General features: G+C 50.2%; 2 protein-coding genes across 5 annotated transcripts in view; one reads left to right on the forward strand and one right to left on the reverse strand.

Annotated features, from left to right (window-relative positions):
- The window catches only part of Wnt7b (Wnt family member 7B), a 46889-nt gene extending 43733 nt beyond the window's left edge, over positions 1-3156 (reverse strand). The window contains exon 1 of the mRNA XM_006980280.4: positions 2684-3156. Within this exon, the coding sequence (XP_006980342.1) occupies positions 2684-2754 (71 nt within the window). The 5' untranslated portion in view covers positions 2755-3156. The remainder of the gene's footprint in view (positions 1-2683) is intronic.
- Positions 1689-8080, forward strand: LOC121824298 (uncharacterized). Of its 4 annotated transcripts, XM_076556502.1 has the most exons (5): positions 1689-1952; positions 2616-2721; positions 3145-3194; positions 3807-3923; positions 7369-8080. In XM_076556502.1, the coding sequence occupies exons 1-4, from the start codon at positions 1728-1730 to the stop codon at positions 3906-3908; spliced, it is 483 nt and encodes a 160-aa protein (XP_076412617.1). In that variant the 5' UTR covers positions 1689-1727; the 3' UTR covers positions 3909-3923; positions 7369-8080. The 4 variants fall into 4 exon arrangements, with proteins under 4 accessions (XP_076412617.1, XP_076412616.1, XP_076412618.1 ...); XM_076556501.1 differs by lacking the exon at positions 7369-8080 and having other exon boundaries at positions 3807-7353; XM_076556503.1 differs by lacking the exons at positions 3145-3194; positions 3807-3923 and having other exon boundaries at positions 7369-8078.
- The last annotated feature ends 16960 nt before the right edge of the window (positions 8081-25040 follow it).

Below are 25040 nucleotides of genomic sequence, written 5' to 3' on the forward strand. Positions count from 1 at the left end.
CCATTATGCTTGGAACTTACTGAGAAGCCAAGGCGCTTCTGGGGTTTTGAGGGCTGAATTCTGGTCCCTGCTGTTATGGGAGGTGGCATGTGGGATGAATGCACCGGGTGGGATTTCTGGAGGCCCCGCTGCACGTACAGATGTGCAGCAGAGGCAGGCTTGGGGGCTGAGATCACAAAAGACCCCCTCCTCCGAATAAGCTATCTGGGGAGTCCCCAGGGTGGATCCCACACCCTTGATCTCCTGATTATTGGTGGGAGCCACAATATTCCACCACCATTACTTAAGGTCAGGGCAGAAGCCATGAGAACTAATGCCTCAGCAGCCCCAAAGGGGGTTAACATCACTCCACTCTTCAGATGACGGTGAGAGGCTGCTCTGGGGTAAGAGTGCGCAGAGGTACCTGCCAGAAGTGATGTGAGATGGCCCCCTCCAGAGAGATCTCAACCCACTTGAGATCTTCCATACCACCATCTATCCCTTTAGGTCATATGCCGGCCCAGCAGCCTTTCCTGCCTACCTAATGGAAGACACACACACACACACACACACACACACACACACACACACACACGAGAGAGAGAGAGAGAGAGAGAGAGAGAGAGAGAGAGACAGAGAGACAGAGAGAGAGAGAGACAGAGAGAGAGAGAGAGAGACAGAGAGAGAGAGAGAGAGACAGAGAGAGATTACAAAGAGGTCCGATCCTCTCCTTTGCAGGTCCCAGGGTGAGTCTCTGCCTGTCCGTCATTCCTTTGGGTCTTTGGAATTTTTTTTAAAAACTCGGGGAGGGGGGGGTTTCTGGAGGGAAGAGTTCTCTTCCTGGGCTCATGTGCAGAGCTGGGACCACGAAGAGGAAAGCTTGCTCAGTCCCAGAAGGTAGTGGTCACGGGCATTAGGAGCCCCCCCCCCCGCCCCCGCCCCAGGCTGGGCTAGAAGAGAGAGACCTCAGGGTCTCACTCACCTATTCTCTACTCAATACTGACCACCATGCTGTGCAGAAGGAGCCAAAACCCGACTTCCAGAAGCTGAAGGAAGAGGCACAGAGATGAAACCCAGGAATCCAGGGGGACCCCCAAACTCGGAACCCAGGTCCTGCTATCTGACACCTTTCCCCATTTGCTGGATAGGAGGCCCATTCAGAGGTCTCTTGTTGAAAGGATGGTGCTAAGGAAGACTGGCCAGCGGTGGAAGCCAGAGCCGGTGGAGTCAGGCACCCAACTCAAAGGCCTCGGCGCCAGAGCCAGGTAGCTGGGACCAGCCTGAAGCCTTTCTCCGAAAGGGCTGGGGATCCGATCCTTTACAGGCCCAGGAGGATCATTACAGGCTATTGAGAGTCCAGGAAGCCGTGGCCTGCCCAACCCGCCCCCACCTCCAGCAGGCTCAAAGCCGGCACCCCTCACCTTCATAAACAAACACCCAGGGACACAGCCTACCTACACAACCCTACAATAAACACAATCACCAGCAGCCGCAGACACTCCCGCCCAGGACTGCAGGAATAAGGCTAGGACCGGGGACTTCCAACCTTGCCTCTGAGGCCACCAGGCTTGGTCCCTGCCCCTCTCCGGGCCTCAATTTCTTCACCTGTAAGATGGCGGAGGTGCAAAGAGCTGGGAGGGGTGCTGATCTTCAGCTACTGTTTCTACCTCTCGCCTGGAAAGCCAGTCTCCCAGGTACCGGAACCCGCCCCTCCTACAGGTCTGGTCACTGGCCTTCCCAGGGCCAAGATGAGGCTGGCCTCCCAGGCCGGGCGGCGCATAGTAGGAGCGCGGGGCGCGGCCGGGCGCAGACGCCCGCAGGTGCTCGGGGTGGGGGTGGGAGTCCCGTCCGGGCCACCAAGAGTGACTAAGGCCCGCGAGGTGCACTGCGCTCCGTTTGGTCACACTGCCCCTCCACCCCCAATCCGGGGAGGCCGAGACAGATTCCGTCTAAAGGAGATCGCGGCTCAACAGGTAAGGACTCGGCTAGGTTCAGGAATGTGGAAATACGACTCGGAGCAGCTACGGCGGCGAGCAGCGAGTGCTGCCCGCCTGGAGCCCGCCCGGCCGCGCCAGGGGGAGCGCGGCGAGAGGGGGCCGGGCGCAGGGCCCCGGGCGGGCGGGGGCGCGGGCCCCGGACGGAGCCCGAGGCTGCTGCGCCAGCCCCGCGGCCCATCCTGAGCCAGCCGGACGAGTTGTCAAGGTAATTTCAACATGTCCGGGTGATGGATAGAGACGCAGGGCCGCAGCGGGTGCGGGGCCTGCGCGCTCGCGGCGGGTGCACACTCCGATCTCCCCCGCCCGGGATGCCCCCCGCCCCCCGGCTCGGCGCGCCCTCTGGGCGGCGAGCGCTCGGCCCGGGCTCGACGCCCAGCGCAGCCCGGGGGAGGGAAGGCGCGTCCCACCCCCGGGGCCTGGAGCCCAAACAGGTGAAAGTACGCGCCCGGCACGCTCGCCGCTACCCGCGAGCCCCGCTGCGGCCGTCCGCGGGCCGCGCTGTTCCTGCTGCGTCCTGGGCTCCGCGCCCCTCGGGAGCACTCCTGGCTCCGGGGGGATCGGATGAGTCTGCGAGGCTGAGGCGAGGGCCGGCCACACGGGCCACTCAGAAACGCCCTTCCCCCCAACTCGGGTCCCTAGGTCTGCTGGAGGAGGCTCCCGAGGCTGCCGGCTCCCCTTCTGCCGCCCCCGCCCACAGGAATACTCACCCGAGCTTCACGTAGAGGACGCCAAAGCAGAGAAACACGTAAAAGATCCACTTTCGAAAGTTTCTGTGCATGATCCAGGGAGGGGGGCTGCGCCATAGACAGCTGCGGCCGGAGGGGACGCGCGGGCGGGCAGGGGCCAGGGGGCTGTGGGAGGACCACGCTCAGCCGGCGCTTCGGCTCGGACGGCGGGCGACGCGCGGGCACCCGGCACGCGTTGCCACCATGGTGAGCCCAGGGCGCCGCAGCCGCCCCGTGCGCCCAGGGGAGTGACCCGGGCCGGGAACCGGGACCTCGGAGCCCAGCGGAGTGACCGTGGGGCTCTGCGAGCGCAGGCCGGGGCCGAACGCAGCGGGCGGGTGGGTGGGCGGGCGCTGCCTCCACTGGGCTCAGCCGCCTGGGGCCGTGCGCGCCTCGCGGTGCGCCGCGGCGGCCAATGTGTCCGCACTTGTCCGCCTCCCCAGGTGACTCGCGGCCCCGGCAAGCGAGCTGCGAGCAGGCGAGCGCGCCCCAGGTAGGAGGATCCGCCTCCCGCCCGCCCTCCTCGCTCACAGCGCGCTCTCGCGCGCGCGCTCCCTGGCTCTCCCCTCCCTTTTCTCCTCCCTCCCCCGTGACACACGAACGCATCTAACCCCGCGCCCCCCCCCCCCGCCCCAGGCCAGCTCCCTTCCGATCGCCCTCCCAGGACTGCGTGGGAAGGGGGGAGGGAAGGGGAGAGTGCGGCTCTGAAGAGACACCTGCGCTCCTCCGAACCAGTGAGGGTGGGGGTAGGGGCGGGGGCTAAGAAACTCGCGCAGGGCCTGGTGGTCACTTGGTTTCCAGTTTCGAGTCGAAGAGGGAGAGACCACCCACCACCATCTCCTTTCTAAGGGCAGACATCCTCCCCCTAGACATTACTCACATGGGGGCTTCCAGGGCCACACCCCCCGGATCAGGCATCGCTGCCTGCCCAGCAAACTCCGGTGAACGATCAACGCCCCGGCACTGTAGAGCTTGGGACTTAAAGACTGGGTAGGCACGCTAGCCTGCCCACTATTAAGAGTGGCGCCCTGACAGAGACTCGAGAGAGTATCAGACGGCGTCCCTGGAGAGTCCCAGTCTGAGGATTCTCTGTCTCACTCTTCAGGGTTGTCTGATGCGGGTCTCGGATCCGATTCATGTTGATCAGCCGGAGTGGGAAGTTAGACTAGCTTCGGTGCCTGGCACATCCTGTGTGGGTCTGGCTTGATTCTCTCCTGGACAGGTGGGTGCCAGGGACCCTGCCTGCCAAAGCTAGGTCTGTCCTATCTCAGCGGACCAGCTAGTAATCAGATACCTGCTGGGGGGCCCAAACCAGGTTTCCAAGTGTCTTCAGTCCGGGACAGCATCAAATGGAGCCATTATGATAAGGGAAAAGACTCGGCAGAGAGCGCTCAGTCTTTAAGGACTAGCCAGTACCCAGTTGCCTGGTGTGGAAATAAGGAGGGGTATGAGGGGGTTCTGTCCTCAGGCCTACATAGCCCAGCTCGGCCAGGAACCTCGAGCTCAGAAGCTATCTTCCCAGCCCCTAATCCCCTTTTAATCTCTCCAAATCCTCCGAACTGTTGCCATGACCTGGGAAGAGCCACTCCTGGGCCCCAGGTTCAGAGGCCAGCAGGTGCAGCTGTGCAGAACGTTTTGGGTTGGAAGACCCTGTAGAAAGGAGACTTTGGACATCACGAGCAGGGAAACTGAGGCACGGACATAAAACAGCAGTATCAGTCCCACCCCGCAGTCTCCTGAAACCAAGAACTCTGGACGTCGCACAACTTCGTGGGCAGGGAGCTGAGCTGGGCCCGATGGCGGGAGCGAGCACAACTACCCGGGATCTTAGCAGGCGGATGCTGCCACCCCGTGGCGACAGGGAGCGACGCTTGCAGCCGGAGCTGGACTTGATGTGCTTAGGGGTTCCCCACCATGCCCGGGAATCTGGGGATCACTCCACCCATCGCCGCCAACAGCCTCAGTCTTGGAGTCGGTTAGCGAGACAAAAAAAAGATTTGTGTGGCTGCAGCGGCGGAGGGGGAGGGGGAGCTGGAATAGCGAGATCATCCCCACGTGCGTCCTCCATTTGGGGCTTTGGGATTCCCACCCCACCTCCAGCCGAGTCAGATCCGGAGGCCTAAGGGTTGGTCTGGGATTCTCCAAGAGGGATGTGGCCGGGAAAAGTGGGTGCTTCTGTTGGTTGATGGGATCCGACCTGCTTTTATGCCTTAGTTTCCCTATAACATAATGCAGGGTTGCTAAACGTAGCGCGGAGAGTCTGCAGCACAGCGTTGTGCTGCCCCCTGTCGGCAGCAGGTGGGAAGCGACATCGCCTAGGCTTTCTAGGGGGCCTGTAACCACCCACCATTTGACCTTGCTGTTTAAAAAAGATATGGTTAAGGTTTGGTTCCAAGATCCCCGCCACAACTATTTGTGGGACAAAGTGGAGACTAACTTTTGTGGTCGGGGGGAGCTTCTCTCCATAGGGTTAGGTTGGGATTGTTATGAAGAAGACCTAAGTCTCCAGAGCCAGAACAGCTCGAGGGCCTGGTTATCTGTGGGTGCAGCCAGGCTGAGCTATCCTTGCTTGTATGACTTCAGGCAAAAATTTCAACATCTTCAGCCTGGAAATACTCCTCATCCTCTTCTTCCTCCTCCTCCTCTTCATTCCTATGCTCCATGGTGTTATTCTGATGTGTCCACCTCCAAATGAGTAAACAGTAATGGGTGGATGCATGTCTGGATGAATGGGTATGTGGGTAGATGATGCATGAGTAGATGTATGCATACATGAATGCATGGATGGATGGATTGAGAGGTAGGTGCATGGATGGGTACATGGATGCATGGGTAGGTGGATAGGAGTGATGGACGATGCTTGCATTCATAAATGGATGGTGTCTTATGTGGGGTTTCTATTGTTGTGATAAAAACACCATAACCAAAAATCATTTCAGCTTACAGTAGCACATCACAATCAATCATGGGAGGAAATCAGGGCAGGAATTCAAGGCAGAAAAGAGGTAGGAACTGAAGCAGAAGGGTGCTTGCTCCCCTTGGCTTGCTCCGCCTGCTTTCTTATAGCACCCAGGACCACCAGCCCAGGAGTGTACAGGCACTGCCCTTGGTGAGCTGGGTCCTCCAATAGCAATCATCCACCAAGAAAAGCCTCCACCAGCTTGCCCACAGGCCAGTCTGGGGGGGGGCATTTTCTCCATTGAAGTTCCCTCTTCCAAAATGACTCTAACTTGTGTCAAGCTAGCATAAATAAGCCAGCACAGGTGGACCCTTTTCAGCTTGACACAAAAACACATCACTGTTTGGCTAGAATTTTCCCTTTCTCGTGTCCCTAAGGTGGCATCATATTAACACCACAATATAAAACACTCCAACTTTGTTTTTGTATCTGTTTGAGACAGAGTCTCTTTATGTAGCCCTGGCTGGTCTTGATCTCACAGAGATCTACCTGCCTCTACATTCTGAGTGTTGGGATTAAAGGTGTGCACCACCATGGCTGGTAAACATTCTAATTCTGAAAGGTTCCATGGTCCTTAAAAATTCAAACATGTTACAAGTTCAGTCTCTTTAGACTATCCAAGATTTCTTTAAAAGTTCAAAGTCTCTCTAAAATATGCAAAGTATCTCTAAAATTCCAAAGTTTCTCTAAAATATCCAATAACTGAAGGCTTCTGTAAAATCAAAAAACCAAGCTAAATACTTACTCCAAGAGGGGAGAGTCAGGGCACAGGCACAATCAAATCAAAGAAAACCAAAGTCCAACAGTGTAAAGTGCTTGACATCTGGGACCCACGCATGATCTTCTGGCCTCCAAAGGCCAGCTGACCCGTGACACTTCTCTGGCTCTGCTGTCCACAGTATACACTGCTTGTCTCTTAAACTCTGACCGGCTCCACTCCACAGCCGTTCCTGTCCTTGGCGGTCACCCCGTGATACTGGCATCTCCAAAATGCTGGGGTCTCCTTGGCAACTGGGCTGCACTTTTACCAATGGCCTTTCCTGGGTTCTCATCAGGGACTGTGACCCTACCACATGATGCCAAGCCTCAATTCTCCACGACCCCTTTGATCCTGGGGCTTTACTTCAACTGAGGCATGTGCTGATGTGTGGATGGGTGGGTAGGTGGATGCAGGTATGGATGAATTTATGGCCTCTCCTGGTCTCTCATGGTGCCAAGCCCCTTCACGCCTTCAAAGCTAGTACCTCTTGGGAGACTCTTACACATTATCAAGTTCAGCACAAAGTACAGCTTTAGCTCCCTCTGGACCTCAGCTTCTGGGTACTGACCTTGAGGAAACATTTCCCAGGAAATTCGTCTTCAGTGATGCTGGTCTCTTAATCACAACTGATTCTTCAGCTCCAACTGACCAGCACCAAATGTCCTAGCAAAGCAAATGTTTTACTTTAGTGGTTCTTAATCCAAAATATCACATCGATGGCCTTGATAGAGCCATCGTTTCCCTCTGAAACATCACAAGCCAGGCTTCCATTGTCTGTATTGCTCCCAGTGTGCATTGCGTTCCAAGTTCCCAAAGCTGAGCTCCGAGCACTCAATGACTTTTACAGCCTAAAGTTCCAAGCACCTCTACAATTTCCCCCAAAACAACATGGTCAGGTCTGTCAGAGCAATACCCGACTCCTGATACCAATTTCTGCCTTCCTTACAGTTTCTATTATTGTGATAAAACACCATAACCAGAAGCAACTTGAGGAGCAAAGGATTTATTTCAGCTTGGAGTTCCACATCACAGTTCATCATCAAAGGAAGTCGGGGCAGGGACCTGGATTCAAGGACTGAAGCAGAAGCAGAAGCCCTGGAAGAAGGATGCTTACTGGTTCGCTTCCCAAGGCTTACTCATCCTGACTTCTTATAACAACCAGCATCACCAGCCCAGGGATGGCACAGCTCACAGTGATCTGGGTTACCATAGGTCATCAGCCAAGAAAACACCCCATAGGCCAATCTGGTGGGGACATTTTCTCAATTGAATTTCCCTTTTCTCAAATTTCTCTAGCTTGTGTCAAGCTGACATAAAACTAGCTAGCATAGATGAGTAGGGAATGGATGGATGGATGGATGGATGGATGGATGGATGGATGGATGGGTAGATGGGTATATGGTTGCATGTAAGGGTACATGCATAGATGGATGAAATAATACATGGATGGATAGGTAGCTGATACATAGATGGATGTGTGCACGCAAGGATGAATGAATGGATAGATAGGTGGGTGGATGGGTACATGAATGTGGTGATTGAGAAATTATGGGCAGGTGGGTGATTGGATGGATGATTGATGCATGAATGGGTATGTGAATGAATAGACACATGGGTGGGTGGGTAGATGGATGGATGGATGGATGGATGGATGGATGGATGGATGGGTGGGTGGGTGGGTGGATGGATAGATGGATGGATGGATGGGTGGGTGGGTGGGTGGATGGATGAGTAGGTAGTTAAATGATGGATGGATTAATTCCTGGATGGATTTGTTGTGGGAGGATGCAGGAAGTCATCCCCATGTGGACCACTGTGAACTATAAAGATGAATTAAGTCTAGATACTTTGCCTGGGACATTCCCAGGTTTTTTGTTTGTTTGTTTTTGTCTGGTTGGTTTTTTGTTTTTCTTTTGTTTTTGAGATAGGGTCTCTCTACATAGCCTTGGCTGTCCTAGAACTTGCTATGTATAGCAGAATGGCCTTGAATTCACAGAGACCTGGCAGCCTCTGCCTCTTGAATACTGGGATTAAAGGTATATGCCACCATGACTGGCAGATAGTTTTAAGCACTGAAAGTTCCCCATCTCAGGAACTCATCAATCCTGGATAACCACCCCAGACCTAAAATAAAAGTGAAGAAACCAGAATTCTCCTCAAGTAACTGATTTCTCTGGGACCCTCGCAAGAAGTGCTTGGGAATGGTCTCACAGGGTTGGGCTGTGGAGATGAGGGCATATGAAAGGTAATGCAGCTCACATTTAGTTGATAGGCGCTGTGTGTAGCATGAATCTTAAAGAGTCTTATTAATAAAGCAAACCCAGAGCCAAGTATGGGGTCAATGCTGGAAGATCAGAGAAGCAGAACAGGCCACAGCCACCTCACCTTGCCAATTCCTCAGCTGATCCTGTTTCCTCACACTGGAAGCCTCTGAGTCCTTATCCAGAATGAATCTCAGCTGAACTGCTACTAGAAACCTAAAAGCTTAACCAGCCCTAGTTCCTGGTCCTCACGTCTTACATACCTTTCTGCTTTCTGCCATCACTTCCTAGGATTAAAGGCGTGAGTCACCATGTCTGGCTGTTTCCAGTGTGGCTTTGAACTCACAGAGATCCAGGCGGATCTCTGCCTCTGGAATGCTAGGATTAAAGGCGTGTGCTACCACTGCCTAACCTCTATGTTTAATATTGTGGCTGTCCTGTTCTCTGACCCCAGATAAGTTTATTAGCGTGCACAATATTTTGGGGAACACAATACCACCACAGCTGTCCTTGCCTGCACAGCTCCTCTGAGCCCTCACCAGACACCACGAAACAAGTTCCCCCTCATCCCCACACTGTGGTCATCTGTCAACCACAGCTGAGTGCCTCGAGTCCAGCCTAGGCCAGGCACGGACCTGGAATATGGAGGAGCAGATGGATGCATAAAGTAACTGCATAAAAGCCCACCTCCGTCTCTCCTGACATCTCTGTCCTCCATGTTGCTTGGACACTCCAAACTAGTTTCTGCCCCAGGACCTTTGTACACGCCGTCCCTTCCAGCAGCGTTCTTTCTCTGGTTCTATCTGGTTCTGTCCTCCGCTCAGCAGTCCATCTCAGAGCCCTCCCTCCACATCCTTCCCCCCTCAAATATACCCGTTGGTATTCTTTAATATGACACTGGATAGATGTCGTTGTGTTATCTGGCTTCCCTTGGCATATAAGCTTCACAGGGACCATTGCAATGTCTTGTTTATTGCTCTATCCTGGAGGCATAGAGTAAGTGTTCTGTCAAGTGATTATTTGAATGAACAAAGGGGTGAATGAATGATTTTGCAGGAAGCAGCAGGCACGTGTGACCTGCAGTGTTCCAGGTTGGAAAGAGGGGGACCTGACCCAACTCCCCTGAACCCTGAGGTTAATCACCCCATCACTAGCATCAGTCACACCTGGTTGTTGCTGCCTCCCCCTCCCTCGCCCCCACCCCAGCTTCTGTGTGGTAGCCTGTGAGGGACATGTGAGTGATGTGGTCACTGACATTTCCTAAAATTCAGCAGCTCCAGCTCCAGGTCCCCTGAGTGTGCTCTGGCCCTAGATGAGCAGCTGGTACCACTAAGCTCAGGCAGCTGAACGAACAGAAGGAGAGAGTGGTGGGCGGGGCCAATGGCTGGGGTAGTATGTGCCAACTTGAGACAAGCCGGAGTCACTTTGGAAGAAGGAACCTCCACTGAGAAAATGTCCCTATCAGACTGACCTGTGGGTACGCCTGTGGCGCATTTTCTTGAGTCACAATTGGTGTGGGAGAGGCCAGTTCACTGTGGGCAGTGCCGCCCCTGGGCAGGTGGTCTCAGGTGGTGTGAGAAGCAGGCTGAGGAAACCATGGGGGAGCAAACCAATAAACAGAGTTCCTCCACGGCTTCTGCTTCAGTTCCTGCCTTGAGTTCCTGCCCTGACTTCCCTCAGGGATGGGTGTGATCGGGATGTGTAAGCCAAACAAATCCTTTCCTCCCCAAGTGGCGTTGGGTCATGGTGTGTTATCACAGCCGTAGAAATCGGATTGTCACCCCTGCCTGTCAAGCAGAGAGCTAGGCCACCATGTCACCCAACTTCTTCATGGGGCAGAAGCAGAGGGGACGTCCTGGTGGCCGCTGCTGGGAACCCCAGTCCAGTGAGAGGAGGGACACTGAGGACAGCCAGAGGTCAGTAGTAAGGCATTGCGGGGGAGGACTGGGTGATCCCCACAGGGACTGAGGCAGATGGGGGCAGGACGAGAAGGAGGACGTGTGGTAGGTTCTTCAGGATGCCCTGCCCTTGTTCCAGTAGTGCCCAAGACTGGTAGCCTGTAAGACAGGCGCATGTAAAGTCACAATCTTTTGACTCCATCAGAGCTTACCCTCTCGGGCTGGGTCTGAGTTCCTGAGCTCATAAAAGCTAGGTTTCCAGCAGCTGTAGCTGGAGGGGCTGTGGGAAAGACCCAGGAGGCAGGAGAGCTTGACTAACAGCAGCCTTGAGGAGGCGCGGCCTCCTGGAGAGAAGGCTCAGGGCCTCTAGAGATTGAAAGCTGCTGGAAACCTGCAGGCAAAGTGGGAACCCCAGCCCTCCCACAGCAATGAACAAAGAGTTCTGTGCCTGCAGTCAGGACTAGCCTGGAAGCCCACCCTCCACCCCATCCCAGCCCCGAGCATGCCAGGCTAGACTCCTGATGGGGCAGTGGTTAGAAGCCACACACTTTGTGGTAAATATAAAACCAATGTGGCAGAGTTTGGACACTCAGAGAAGGAAACAGAAACTCAAACCCCAAGATGGTATAAGCAATGGCCCCTGGCATGAGACACGGCTTAGGAAAGAGGCCGGCCCCCAGACATGGCCTGCATGCCAGGCTGCGGGGTGGGAACTTCATTTTCTGGCACAGGAGAGCTACTGAAGATAGAGGAGAGAGAGATGGACACCAGAGGTGGACCCTGGATGAAGTTCCCCATGCTTACCTGACAAGCCAGGTTCTGGGATCATGTCTCAGGAGTGGGGGAAGGGAGGTCCTATATTCATACTAGTGGGCAGGGGGTCTGGAGACAAAACCTGATTAGGAGGGAACCTGGACCATGACATCAATGACTAGTGGTCCCGAGTCACCTTCTAGCTCCTGGTAGCTTGCACGGCTGCCCTATCCTATGTGTGAGTGAGTGTGTGTGTGTGTGTGTGTGTGTGTGTGTGTGTGTGTGCCTGCCTGCATGCATGTGTGTCCTGCTCCAACCCCTATAAGGCGAAGGGCAGAGCCTCTAGGGAAAGACAGGGAGTGAAAGTTGGGGAGCCTTCACCGGGATACACAGGCAGAGGTACTGGTTCTTGAGGTATGATGAGCCTCCCATGGAGAAAACCCAGGAATTTGACAGGCCAAGAGCAGGCTAGGATGGTAATCTCCAGGTGCCGGCACCCCTGCACTGTGTGGACATGGTCACCAGGGGGTGCCCTGTACACAGATCTGCTGCCCCTTTAAAACAGAAACCCTATGTTTCCAACTGAAGTCCCTTCTCAGGCCCAGAGGACCGAGAGCAGAGGGCAGGCCATTGTCTACTGTACCCTGATCCTGAACCCTGGTCCAGCCTGATCTGGCACGAACTGAGAGGTCTCTCTCTTCTAGTGTAATGCCTGGGGTGTTCTGAGTGTGAGGACACAGGGCCCACCAGGCATGACCTATCTTGATACAGGAGTATGTCTGCCATGGCTCCTTGCTCCTAAAGTTAGTGATGCTCAGCTCAGACCCCCAATCCTTGATTTCCTCCTCCTTGGCAAAGGTGACTAGGTCCCACCCTTCCCTTCCCTCCCCTTGCTGGTGACGGCTGCCATGGAGACACTGTGTGGGTTGCAAAGGAACAAACCCCCTCCCAGCCCAGCCCAGCTCAGCCCTGGAGAACATGCTTTTAATCGCCTACTGGGTTCTGGTGTTGTTTATCTATCAACTTGACACAATCTGGGGAGAGGGCACCTCAGTTGAGAAAATGTCTTCATCACACTGGATGTGGGGTAAGCCTGTGGGGCATTTTCTTGATTAACAATAGATATGGGAAGGCCCAGCCCTCTGTGGGCTATGCCTCCTGGAAGTGGGGAATGTGGTCCTGGGTTGTGTTTATAAAAGCTAGTTGAGCAAACCAGTAAGCCCTGCTCCTCATGGCCCAAGTTTTCAGTTCCTGCCTGCCAGTTCCTGCCCTGCTTGAGCTCCTGCCCCGACTTCCCCTAAGAGATGGACTGTGACCCGGAAGCCAAACAATCCCTTCCCCCCTCCAGGTTGCTTTTTGTCATGGTCTTTATCACAGTAATAGAAAGCAGATTAAGATGACTCCTCAGAGGAAAGAAATGGGTACACAGCCAGGCGGTGGTGGTGCACGCCTTTGATTCCTGCACTCGGGAGGCAGAGCCAGGTGGATCTCTGTGAATTCGAGGCCAGCCTGGGCTACAGAGCGAGATCCAGGACAGGAACCAAAGCTACACTGAGAAACCCTGTCTTGAAAAAAAAAAGAAGAAAGAAAAGGAAGGAAGGAAGGAAGGAAGGAAGGAAGGAAGGAAGGAAGGAAGGAAGGAAGGAAGGAAGGAAGGAGGAAAGGAAGGAAGGAAGGAAGGAAGGAAGGAAGGAAGGAAGGAAGGAAGGAAGGAAGGAAAGAAAGAAAGAAAGAAAGAAAGAAAGAAAGAAAGAAAGAAAGAAAGAAAGAAAGAAAGAAAGAGAGAGAAAGAAAGAGAGAAAGAGAGAAAGAAAGAGGTACACAAGGCTAGACCTGAGTATTCTAGAGACACCACCCTCCACAGGTATCCGCCACCTAGAACTGGAGACACCCCTTCCCATCAGGTGTCCACCACCTAGAAATGCTATCATCCAATGACTGGTTGAGCAGTCAAGACATGAGTGCCCAGTGCCTGGGCACCCACATAGCACCCAGCTACCTATTCAAGATGGATTGCTCATCGCACCCAGGACATTTTTGCTGGATGGCTCTTTGTTTTGTGTCCTGTGTCATTCAGCAGGACCTCCTCTTACCATACACACTTGTAGCCCCTTCTGTGAGGCATGACACCCAAGTGTCTGTATATTTGCCAAATATCTTCCTTGGAGATGGAACTGGACTGTTGACAGTCACTGGTCTAAGCTATAAAGTGTTTTCAGGCTGGGGCACCCAGATCAACTGTGTATGCCCAATCCATACCCTGGTGACCAGGCTCGTGCCAGGGCTTAGATATCGTCAACTTTCCAGTTGCATGTAGACATCCAAGAAAGCAAGTGACACCCCCTTGCACCTCTGGCATCCCACTGATGCCAACTCTGTTGGGGCCACACCTAGCTTCAAGGGAGGCTGGGAGCCGGAGCCTAGGTTCACCTGCTGGCTAGGGCCAGCTGCTCTAGGTGACCCAGGGAGGAACAATAGATTCTGGCGGTTATCTGGTACAGTTTTGTTGTTGTTTTTATTCTTTGGGGCCTGCCACCCAGCTCCCAGCTCCCAAATAAATATACAGAGACGTATTTTTTCTTATGAATGTACATCCTTACCTTGGCTTATTTCTAGCCAGCTTTTCCCTAATTATCTTGTTTCTCTTCTTTGGTGTTTTGCTTCTGGGCTTTTACCTTTCTTATTCTGTATACCTTTCTTTCCCTCTTATTCCATGGCTGGTTGTGTGGCTGGTTGGCTGGCCCCTGGTGTCCTCCTCTCCTTCTCTCACTCCTCCCTCTTCTTTCTTCCTCTCCTATTTACTCTCTCTGCCTGCCAGCCCCGCCTATTTCTCTCTCCTGCCTAGCTATTGGCCGTTCAGCTCTTTAGTAGACCAATCAGATGTTTTAGACAGGCAAAGTAACAGAGCTGTACAGAGTTAAACAAATGCAACATAAAAGAATGCAACCCATCTTTGCATCATTAAACAGATGTTCCATGGCATGAAAGAATGTAACACATCTTTAACTACTGTTCCATAATAGTCTGGCAGCCTGCCTTCTTTCTTAGATGCTGTCCCCACCATGGCCCTGTGTCCTTCCACTGCTGACACCCTTCCCTGCCCTTTATCATGTTCCCATGGGCTCCTCTTAGCTCCCAGCCCAGAGTAGATAGATAGTCCCAGCTCCTGTGTGTAGTACAGGACCTTTTGAAGCCCTGTCAGCTCCTGTATTGATGGCCACACACATCCTCAAGGACTCAGTTGCCATCCTGAACATGGAGAGCTAATCACCTCAGAGTTCAAAATGGCCACAGGAGAGTTCCTCCATCACATCTGCCTTCCAGGATGTTGGATGAAGTAAGGGCCAAAGAAGGTGTGTGGTTACTCTTGGTTGTCATCCTGACTGGATATGGCATTAACTAAGAGACGTGCCTGAAGAAGCTCTGGGAGGGTACTTCCAGGGAGCGTTAACTGGAAGTAGAAGACCTCCCCTGAGAGTGGGCAGCCCCTGTGGCAGTGGCCCAACTATGAAAAGATTTGAGAGAAATGTAGTGCTGCCTGCCTGCCTCTGCTTCCTACCGATGGGTGCATCTACCCTGCTGCTGCTGCTGATGATGATGATGATGCCACCTTCCTTCGTTGCCATCAGAATCCAAACCAATTTCTTTGGCCTTCCAATGTTAACTGAAGACCAGAAGCTCTCAAGAAAGTTCTCCAGCCTGTGGTGCCAGCCACAAGGCTGTGGCTGAGGGATCCAGCTTCGTGGGTTCCCCAGCCTCTCAGGTTGCAGATGGCCACAGATGGCCTACCCTGGCCCTGCCTTGTAAGCCTCTAATACATCCCTTTAGTGAGATGTCCATGCCGTTCCCCTAGAGAGCCCCCAGTAAGCAGAAGGACAGCCTCTCTTCACTCAGAAATGTCCCCGACACTTTCACTTCTCATGACTAGAAGTTGGCCAAATGGCCACACCGAGCCGTAAGCCTGTTTGGAACATGCCCCCTTCTAGCTGAGCATGGCAAACCCAGTGGGAATTGGAGCTGTTACAGAGAAGGATGGGAGGCAGATATGGGGGCATACATGGAAAATGTCCACTTCTCTGTACCCTACAGCTCTACTCTAAGTCAAGGTCCTGGGTCTTACGCAGCCTGTGGATGGCTGTTCTTAGACTTCCTTGCTGGGGACCTCTGAGTGTCCTGCTGAAGCACTGAGGGAGTAGAGTGACACCATCCTCCTCTGTCACCTCTGACTACTGGGGTCAGTGCTATCACATGGACTTTGTCGGGGTGGGGGTGCAGCTCATGGCCCAATGCCAGCACTTTTCTTTCTCCTTGACTCTGTTGACTCTCATGTGTATTTCATGCCTCTTCAGTCAAGTGTGTGTGTGCATGTGTGTTTGTGTGTGATGTGTATGTGTGTGCATATGTGTATATATGTGTGTGTGACTGTGGTGTGTGTGTGTGTGTGACTGTGTAGTGTGTGTGTGTGTGTGTGACTGTGTAGTGTGTGTGTGTGTGTGTGTGTGTGTGTGTGTGTGTGTGTGTGTGTGTGTTTTGCCTGCATGTATATCTGTGTACAATGTGTATGCAGTGTCTATGGGGGCCAGAAGAGGGCATCGATCTCCAGAGACTGGAGTTACAGACACTTGGGAGCAGCCATACGGGAGCTGGAAATTGAACGCAGGTGGCCTGGAAGAGCAGCCAGTGTTCTTAACCACAAAGCTCTCTCTCCAGCCATTGAAGTGAGTGACATATCTTCTGTTGACCAGCTCCCTCTGACACAAGCAGCTATCTTAAGGGCTTTTCCTGTTGGATGTTTTCTAATCAGAACAAATGGCTGCGGACTCCTTGAATCTCACACTGTCCACCACGCCCCTGACTGGAGGAGGCTGGGGAAGACTCTCAGAAGGGCCACCCTCCTCTTCAGTGGAGAGTATGGACAAGCTTCCGGCTTTTCAGGGGAGAGTTCTCACTCATGTAGGCCAGGGACCTGGTCCCCAGCCTGTAAGGACCACATGAGGAGGGAGGGAAGGAGGGAGGGAGGGAGGGAGGGAGGGAGGGAGGGAGGGAGGGAGGGAGGGAGGGAGAGAGGGAGGGAGGGAGGGAGGGAGGGAGAGAGGGGGGAGGGAGAGAGGAAGGGAAAAGAGCCCTGAGTTTCTTACAGGCCATGCTGGCTGTGGCCACAGAGAACCAGAGCCTTTGCCCTTCGGAGATGCCATAGAAAGTGACAAAAGCCAGAGCAGTGCCAGCCCCAAGGAGGTGCACATGGCTAGGAACAGGGTAGTCTCTCTCCTTCACCTGAACTTCTGCCTGAGCCCCAGAGAGCGAGTCAGGCCAGCTGACAGATGGAAGTCTTCCTGGGAGGGACCTGATAAAGGGGAGCTTGGCCAGTACAGAGGACGTAGGTCTCAGCTTCACTCCAGCGTTGGTGAATGACATCCACTGAGCAGCTTTGGTCTTGTGACTTGCAAATGGGTAGCAAAGGCTGCCCTGCCCCCACAGGGCCCCTGCATACTTCCCTGGGGGCACCCAGCAGTGCAGAACCTCTTACTTGGACCCATCCCTGTCCCTTCAAACCGTGAAGACATCCCAGGGTCTTTTAATCTTTGTTTCTTGGCACATTGTCCAGAGCACCCTCCACAGAACTGGAGGCGCCATCTCCCCGAGAACCCTACCAAAGCAGCCTTCGACGGTCTGCCCTTATCTCCACACCCCACTGCCCTCCTCCTGTCTCAGCCCTTCTGAAGCCCCAGGAAGCCTTGGGGATGGTGGCCATCTATACAATACCTTGTTTGACTCTCCCGTTGAGTCAGAGAGACACCTGCCTCCAGTGTATGTGAGAGACACAGCATGACTAGGGTGCTGTGTACTGTCCACTGCTGGCCTCTAGTGGTGGTGATTGTAGTAGTGAGGATGATATTGGTGGTGGTGATAGAGATGGTGGAGGTGAGGGGGGTTGTGAAGGCGATGGTGATTGTAATGGTTAACATTGATAAGCAACTTAACTGAGAGGTGACTAGGTGTCAGGATGTCAATTTGACACAACCTAGAATCACCTGGAAGAGAGTCTCAATGTGGGGTCATTTAGATCAGATTAACCTGTAGATATGTATGCGCAAAACTGTCCTGATGGTTAACTGACATGGGAGAGCCAGCCTACTGTGGGCAGCACCATCCCCTAGGCAAGGGATCTAGCCCATGTAAGTGTAGAGAGGAACCTGAGCACAAGGAGTCACGCACACATTCATTCTGTCTGCTCTTATTTGTGAGTGCGATGTGACCAGCTGCTTCAAGTTCCTTCCCCTGACTTCCCTGTAAGGATGGACTGTGACCTGGAATTGTAATGTGTTCCTCCTGTAAGTTGCTTTTTGTCAGGATAATTTATCACAGCAGCAGAGATGAAACTGGAATAGTAGGGAGTGAGCAAATCACATTTCTGGGTGTTTCCAGAGATGATTAATATGTAGAGCAGCAGTTGAGGAGGAAATACCTACCCTGAATGTGGGCAGCACTATCCTATAGGATAGGGGCCTGGATGGAATAAAGTGGGCAATGAGGAAGCCAACCAGTGCATCCTTCTCAGGCGAGTGTGTTTCTTGTGGCTGCCATTGCCCATGATAGCAGACTCTGGCTTCTTCAGTTTTCCAATACAGACTCATACCATTGACTCCAGGGAATGTCCAGATCTTCAGTCTCAGTCTGGGACTGTATCCTTGACCCACCTTGATCTGAAGTTCCCAGCTTCTCCGGTTGAGCAGCTACTGGGTTTTCTGGTTCTCCTGAATGCAGATGGCCATCGATGAACCATCATCCAGGCTCTTTCTTGAAAGTCAACCCAATAACTTTCCTTTATAGCCAATATATACTCTACTGGTTCTGCTCTTTGAGAGAAGCTTGACTAATCACAGCGATGGTGATGACAGTAGTAGTCATGGTGATAGAGATGATGGATGATGATGACAGTGGTGGTGGGGATGTGTGATGATATGTGATGATGTATGATGGTAATGGTGGTGGTGATGTGTGATGATGGTGATGATGCATGATGTAATGATATGTGATATGATGATTTGTGATAATGTTTTTTTTTTTTTTTTTTTTTTTTTTTTTTTTTTTTTTTTTTTTTTTTTTTTTTTTTTTTTTTTGGTTTTTTTTTTCGAGACAGGGTTTCTCTTGTGTAGCTTTGCGCCTCTCCTGGAACTCACTTGGTAGACCAGGCTGGCCTCGAACTCACAGAGATCCGCCTGCCTCTGCCTCCCGAGTGCTGGAATTAAAGGCGTGCGCCACCACCGCCCGGCTTGTGATAATGTTTGATGAAGGTGATGATGTGTGATGTGGTGATGTGTGATAGTGATATCTGATGATGTGTTCTAGTGATGATAGTGATGGTGATGATGTATGATGGTGATGTGTGATGATGTATGATGATGGTGATGATGCATGATGTGATGATATGTGATATGATGATTTGTGATGGTAATGATGTTTGATGTGATGATGTGTGTGTGATGATGGTGGTGATGTGTGATAATGATGGTGATGATAGTGGTGTCTGATGATGTGTTCTAGTAATGATAGTGATGGTGATGATGTATGATGGTGATGTGTGATGATGTATGATGATGGTGATGATGCATGATGTGATGATATGTGATATGATGATTTGTGATGGTAATGATGTTTGATGTGATGATGTGTGTGTGATGATGGTGGTGATGTGTGATAATGATGGTGATGATAGTGGTGTCTGATGATGTGTTCTGGTGATGATAGTGATGTCTGATGATGTGTTCTGGTGATGATAGTGATGTCTGATGATGTGTTCTGGTGATGATAGTGATGGTGATGATGTGTGATGGTGATGGTGTGTGATGATGATGATGATGGCGATAGTAATGATAGTTTTATTAGTCACGTTTCTCATCAGTGTCATAAAACACCTGATACAAACAAGTTAAAAGAGGAATAAATATTTTTGCTCACACATTCAGAGGGTTTAGCCCTTGCTTGCCTCTATACACTCGGGCAGAATGTTTTGGCAATGGAAGCATGTGGTAGAGGAGGTAAACATGAAGGGTCTCTTTTGTCTTAATATTACTGTTCAGAGATGCCATGACCAAAGTAACTCTTAGGAGAGAAAGCATTTAATTAGGAGCTTGCTTACAGTTTCAGAGGTTTAGTTCATTGGTGGGGAGCATGGCAGCATGCATGCAGGTGCTGAAGCAGTAGCTGAGAGCTACACCCTGATCTGTAGTCAGAGAGAGTGCTACGGGCCGCAGGAATATATCATAAGAACTCAGCTGGTTATGGCAAAGTCACTACCTGGAGGGATCAGGGAATTCCTCCAGAGGAAGCCAAATTCCTAGTGGTGTTACTTGGCTTGTTATATATCAGCTGTCTTCTGTTATGAAAATCATGTGTGCCTTCATAGTTTTCCCAATTGACTTTTCCCTAAGAAGGGCTAACAGCGTGGACTGATCAGTCTCTGGACATACACATTCCAGGTATTTGGAGAACTGCCTCAGGAAAGGCTTTCTCTGGAATCAGATATCTCCCTTAGCCACTTTCAAGGACTAGCAGTAATAACAGTCCCCATGCAAGTCTCTTGATTTAAGGTAAATTCCACAAGGAGACACCACCTAGGTCAGGTGGACGTTAAGTAATAGTTTTATACAATTCAGCTTGGACCCTCCTCTCTTACAGCCTTACTAACTTTATAGACCTTTAACTCCTTACCTAACCACTTTCTGTGAATATTTAGATAACCCTCTGCACTGATAGCTATGCTCAGCCAGAACCCCAGTTCAAGCCTCCCTGTAATTATCATCATTGGCAGCATCTAGCCAGGTCCATCCCCAGATGGAGGAAAGTACCTTATCAGAGATGCCTCTGTACTCTCTAGAACAGACTTAAGCATCCAGGCTATCTGTTCCTTTCCCAAACCTTACCTTTAGTTCCAGATCTCCCTTTAACTATCACCAGAGGCATCTAGCTGTACACAGGTTGCCTAGCAACTGAGCACACTTTCCCCCACCCTGCAGAAAAACGGCAGACAGCTTGGACAGATAGGAGCCACAGGAAAAAAGAAGAGTTTTATTTTCTCCCATTGACCTAACAACTTATAGATTCTTAACGTTTACTACTAATCACATTTAAGACTATAGTTGAGCACATAAAATTCCCTCTTCTTAGATATTACTAGAATTTAGCCTTTAGTTAATTCATTTCCCCATTGGTCACTTCCCTTTGGGGTTGCAAATGATAATTAATGGTTATTGCCTCTCAGTGTGATTCTTATCACTCCTCTGTTTGACCCTGGAAGCCTGGCTTTTATATACAAGGACTTCCAGGGCACAAGGATGGAGAAGAGAAAAGAGAACGGAAGAACTAGATGGGTAAGAATTTGAGAGGAACAAACTGAGATGGGGAAGAACTAGATTGAAGGGCTAGAAGAGAGTACTAGAAGAACGAGATGGAAGATGAGGAAGAGCCAGGTGGGAAAGTTCTAGCTGGGTAAGAACAAGATGAAAAGGACCTAGATGAGGCAGAATTAAGATGAGAGAATTAAGAACTTAGAGGGAGTAATAGATAGAGAAATCAGGCAAGAAAGGAGCTAGACATGAGAACAGAACTGAAGCTGTGTAAATAGGATGTTATGCCAGAGGAATTAAAGCAAGTGGACTATAGAGCTCGGTGTACTGAGATTCAATTTCCCGGGAATAGTCCTCGCCGTTAGTAGTTCTCTCTCCTAAGCCCCTGGGATGTATACTATTAAGGCTGGTCCAGCTAATATTATATAAGAAGAGAGAGCAAGCCTAAGCCTGGCATGGGCTTTTGAAGCCTCAAAGCCCACCTCCAGTGGCACACGTCCTCAGACAAGGCCACACCTTGTAGTCAGAAGGTTTCTCGGGTCCTGCCCAGAGAAAACTTTCAACTACACTTTGCTACCCAACGTGCTGGCTTGAGTTTCCACATAAAACTTGAGAGAACTTAATAAAAAGATTCTAAAACGGGGCTAAAAACAGCTTCCTGAATGTGTCTCTCAGACAAGCCATGAGCTACACTATGGCAGGTTCATGGTGTGTGGGCTTGAGCTACAGCATGGCGTTGAGGTGCACAGAGACACAGAGGTTTCTCCAAGCCATGCAGTGCACTGCGTGGTGGATTTAGCTTTTGCTAGTACAGACCAAAAAGAAAGAAAGAAAGAAAGAGAGAGAGAAAGAAAGAAAGAAAGGAAGGAAGGAAGGAAGGAAGGAAGGAAGGAAGGAAGGAAGGAAGGACGGAAGAAAGAAAGAAAAAAAGAAAAGAAAAAGGTTTCTGGGCTACAGCTGCTTGATGGAGGCATAGACCCACTGCGTCCCAGAGTTGGCGGTGAGCAGGGCTCCAGAGCTGGCGGTAAACGTCCCACTGCCGTATTGGGAAGCTGAGGTGGGTGGAGTCAGCAGCCGTGGCTGGCACTTTTTGTCCTAGCCATGCAGTTTAGCAGTTTAAAGTCTCTCCTGGTCAGAGAAGGATGGTAGATTCACAATAAGACAGGTTCAGATGGAATAAAACTCCAAACTGTTTACAGTGTGTGTAAAAATGCATGTAGGCTTGGAAGAGAGAGAAAAGGGAATGTAGACAGTTATATAAAAAATAGTTTTAAAAAATAAAGTCTTGCCGGGCGGTGGTGGCACACGTCTTTAATCCCAGCACTTGGGAGGCAGAGCCAGGTGGATCTCTGTGAGTTCGAGGCCAGCCTGGGCTACAAAGTGAGTTCCAGGAAAGGCGCAAAGCTACACAGAGAAACCCTGTCTTGAAAAACCAAAATAAATAAGTAAATAAGTAAATAAATAAATAAAATCTTTAAAGAGACAGTAAAAGTAATATAAAAAATAAGCCACGTAAAGATGGATATTACATAGAGAATCTGGATTGTGTTGTCACTGGGCTTTTTAACTGCAGAAAGATGTTTGATTGTAAAAGCTGCTGAGTTAAACCAATATATGTATATTAAAGGTATCTTGACTTCAAAATTTGTGTCTAAGGATACATTGCTTTGGAAAAGAGGTTCTGCTTTTGTTTCCACAGAAGATGAGAACCTATGGATTGCTTCCAGGCTGATACGGTTTGATCAGCCAAGACCCTCTGAAAGGTCTCCGATGACACCATGGCCTAGATGATCCAACATCCAAAATCAACTTCAAGGCAACTGGCTCAGAGAACACAGCATCACAGACTACTCCAGTCAGGACTTGACCATAATCCTAAAATTGTCTTGGTGTCCTCATAAGACTACCAGTGCCCAGAATCAGTAAGAAGTAGCCTAGAAAACTACACCCACATTCTCAAAAACTGAATTATGGATATTTGTCTTTGTTAGAGATTGGTTACAAATTGTTATTGGTCATAGTCAATATCATTCTAAAAGAAAAAAAGGGGGATATGATATAGATATAATAGGGTAAAAAAGTAGATTATTGAATCCACTTTTTAAGAGCAACAACTTATTTAAAATTGCTATAGATTTTAGTTTATTGCAAATTTAAAGTTAATTGTTTTACTCTCTATATATTTCTACCCTTGTTTAAGTATTATGTTTGTGCAGCTCATTTGAAATTGTAATGTATAATTAAGAAATGCAGATTATTAGTCATCTATGATAATTAAACTTATAGTCATGTTAGTTAAGTTTTTTAGGTGTACATAGATATATTTCAATTATGTAGGCAATCTTCAAACACTTCAAAGACTTACAGAATATGGCATTTAAAATGTTTTAAAAACTTAGACTTTTCTGGACAATGAGACATACATCTGCTCCTGGCAGCACCAATTGCATCTTCAAGGAAGATGATGGGCATCAAAGACACTCCATATGGAGTTTATCTTCTTGGCAAAAATGGCCATTTGAGCAAGAAATTGTTTTTGCCTAGACTGATTGACAAAATGTTGTATCTGCTGGACATGTAGGACCCATAGAAAGGTGACTACTAAACTTTGCAAGATGAGATGGTCCTCAAGGTTCCTGCTTTGCAGAGGAGACTGACAGATATTCTATAGGACACAGGGAGAAGTGACTAAAAAAAACTCTAGGCCTGTAGGCTGGATATGGATGCCCCAATGTTGCAGAAGAACTTTGGGTGATTGGTCAGGCAGCCAGCTGTCTCTGTCATTCTTGAATTTTGGAAGTTGCTTACAGTGTACTTCCTGTTTACTTAGGTATTATTATATCCTTCTGGGGTCTCTGATGTAGTTGAAGACTAAATAGTTATAGTTATAATTTTCCTTGGTTATGATAAAAGTAAATTAGATATGAAACTTTAGACTCACAAATAGGATAGATGATAGAATATTTTCTTTAATTTTGCCAAATACAAATAGAATATCATAGCTATAATTCTTGCTTGATAACTGTTCTATTATATGTAATTTTACTTTGTTAAAGTTAAAAATCTTCCTTTTTGACTAGACAGAAAAGGGGAAATGCTGTGGGATAATGCTCTTGTACACTGGTTTAATAAAATGCTAATTGGCCAGTAGCCAGACAGGAAGTATAGGCAGGGCAAGCAGACAAGGAGAATGCTGGGAAGAGGAAGGCTGAGTCAGGAGTCACCAGTCAGACACAGAGGAAGCAAAATGACAAGGCAGAACCAAGAAAAGTTACCAAGCCACGTGGCTAAATATAGATAAAAATTATGGGTTAATTTAAGTGTAAGAGCTAGTAATAAGTAATCAGTAATAAGCCTGAGCTAATGGCCAAGCAGTCGTAAATAATATAAGCCTCTGTGTGTTGACTTGGGTCCTGTGGGGCCAGGTGGGACCAGAGAAACCTTCCAACTACAACACCTCCTCATCCTTCTAATCCTTTCAAAGAGTTCCACTGGCTGGTGATTAAGCATTCAAATATATGAGCCTGTGGGGGGCATTCTTATTTAAATCATCACAAGCTTGTAGTTGAAGAAGGGCTATAGTCCATCCTGACAAGGAAGGCATGATAGCAAGAACATGAGGAAGCTGGTCACATTCAGTCTAGGTCTGTGTTTCTTATTTAATAAGATGGTTGGTTACATCTACAGTCACACACATGCAAGCTGGGTCTTCTATTCAGTAAAACCTTTCTGTAAATGCCTTTGTAAGGATTCCCACAGGTTTGTTTCCTATGTGAGTTTAAATACTGCCAAGTGTTAAGGTGATGGTGGTGACAGATGGGTGATGATGGTGATGGTAATGATGGCAGTGGTGGTGATGATGTGGTGATGGTGATGATGGCGGTGATGGGGAAGACATTGTTGGCAGTGGTGGTGCTTTTGAGAATAAGATGGGTGGCAGTGTCTTCTGTGGAGTCCGCTTTGCAAGCTGGATCTGTCCTCCCCACATCTGGGAAAGACCCACAGCTTGGACCCATTTTCCATGGAAGTTATAGAGAGGGTTGGATGGATGATTCAGGCAGCTCTAGCTCCTGGCCGGCTTCTGCCCTGCGGCCCTCCAAATATCCTTGACCTGCATGAATCTGTTCTGGATTTCGTCTCTGTGGACTGACAACTCCCAATAGCTCCACCAGAGGGCACTCTGCAGCAGAGAACAGGCACACTGGGTCCTGGCCATGGAGCAGGCAGGCCATGGAGCCCACACTCCTGAGGGTAACGAGTGCAGATTATCGAAGGTCTGGCTATCACACAAAGGCTGTGTGACCATCAAAGCCTTTTCCTCTCTGTCATGGTGCCTACCTGAGGGCTCTAGGGATGACTCA

The sequence above is a fragment of the Peromyscus maniculatus genome, chromosome 20 (assembly GCF_049852395.1).
Source record: "Peromyscus maniculatus bairdii isolate BWxNUB_F1_BW_parent chromosome 20, HU_Pman_BW_mat_3.1, whole genome shotgun sequence".
NCBI lineage: Eukaryota > Metazoa > Chordata > Mammalia > Rodentia > Cricetidae > Peromyscus > Peromyscus maniculatus.

Bases quoted from the DNA above. Each gene is read 5' to 3' on its own strand.
- LOC121824298 (XM_076556500.1), top strand. From the start codon at position 1,728: ATGAGGCTGGCCTCCCAGGCCGGGCGGCGCATAGTAGGAGCGCGGGGC. The intron at 1,953-2,615 runs GTAAGGACTCGG...TCGGGTCCCTAG, and splicing joins AGGAGATCGCGGCTCAACAG to GTCTGCTGGAGGAGGCTCCC. The intron at 2,722-3,144 runs GTAAAAGATCCA...CCGCCTCCCCAG, and splicing joins ACGCCAAAGCAGAGAAACAC to GTGACTCGCGGCCCCGGCAA.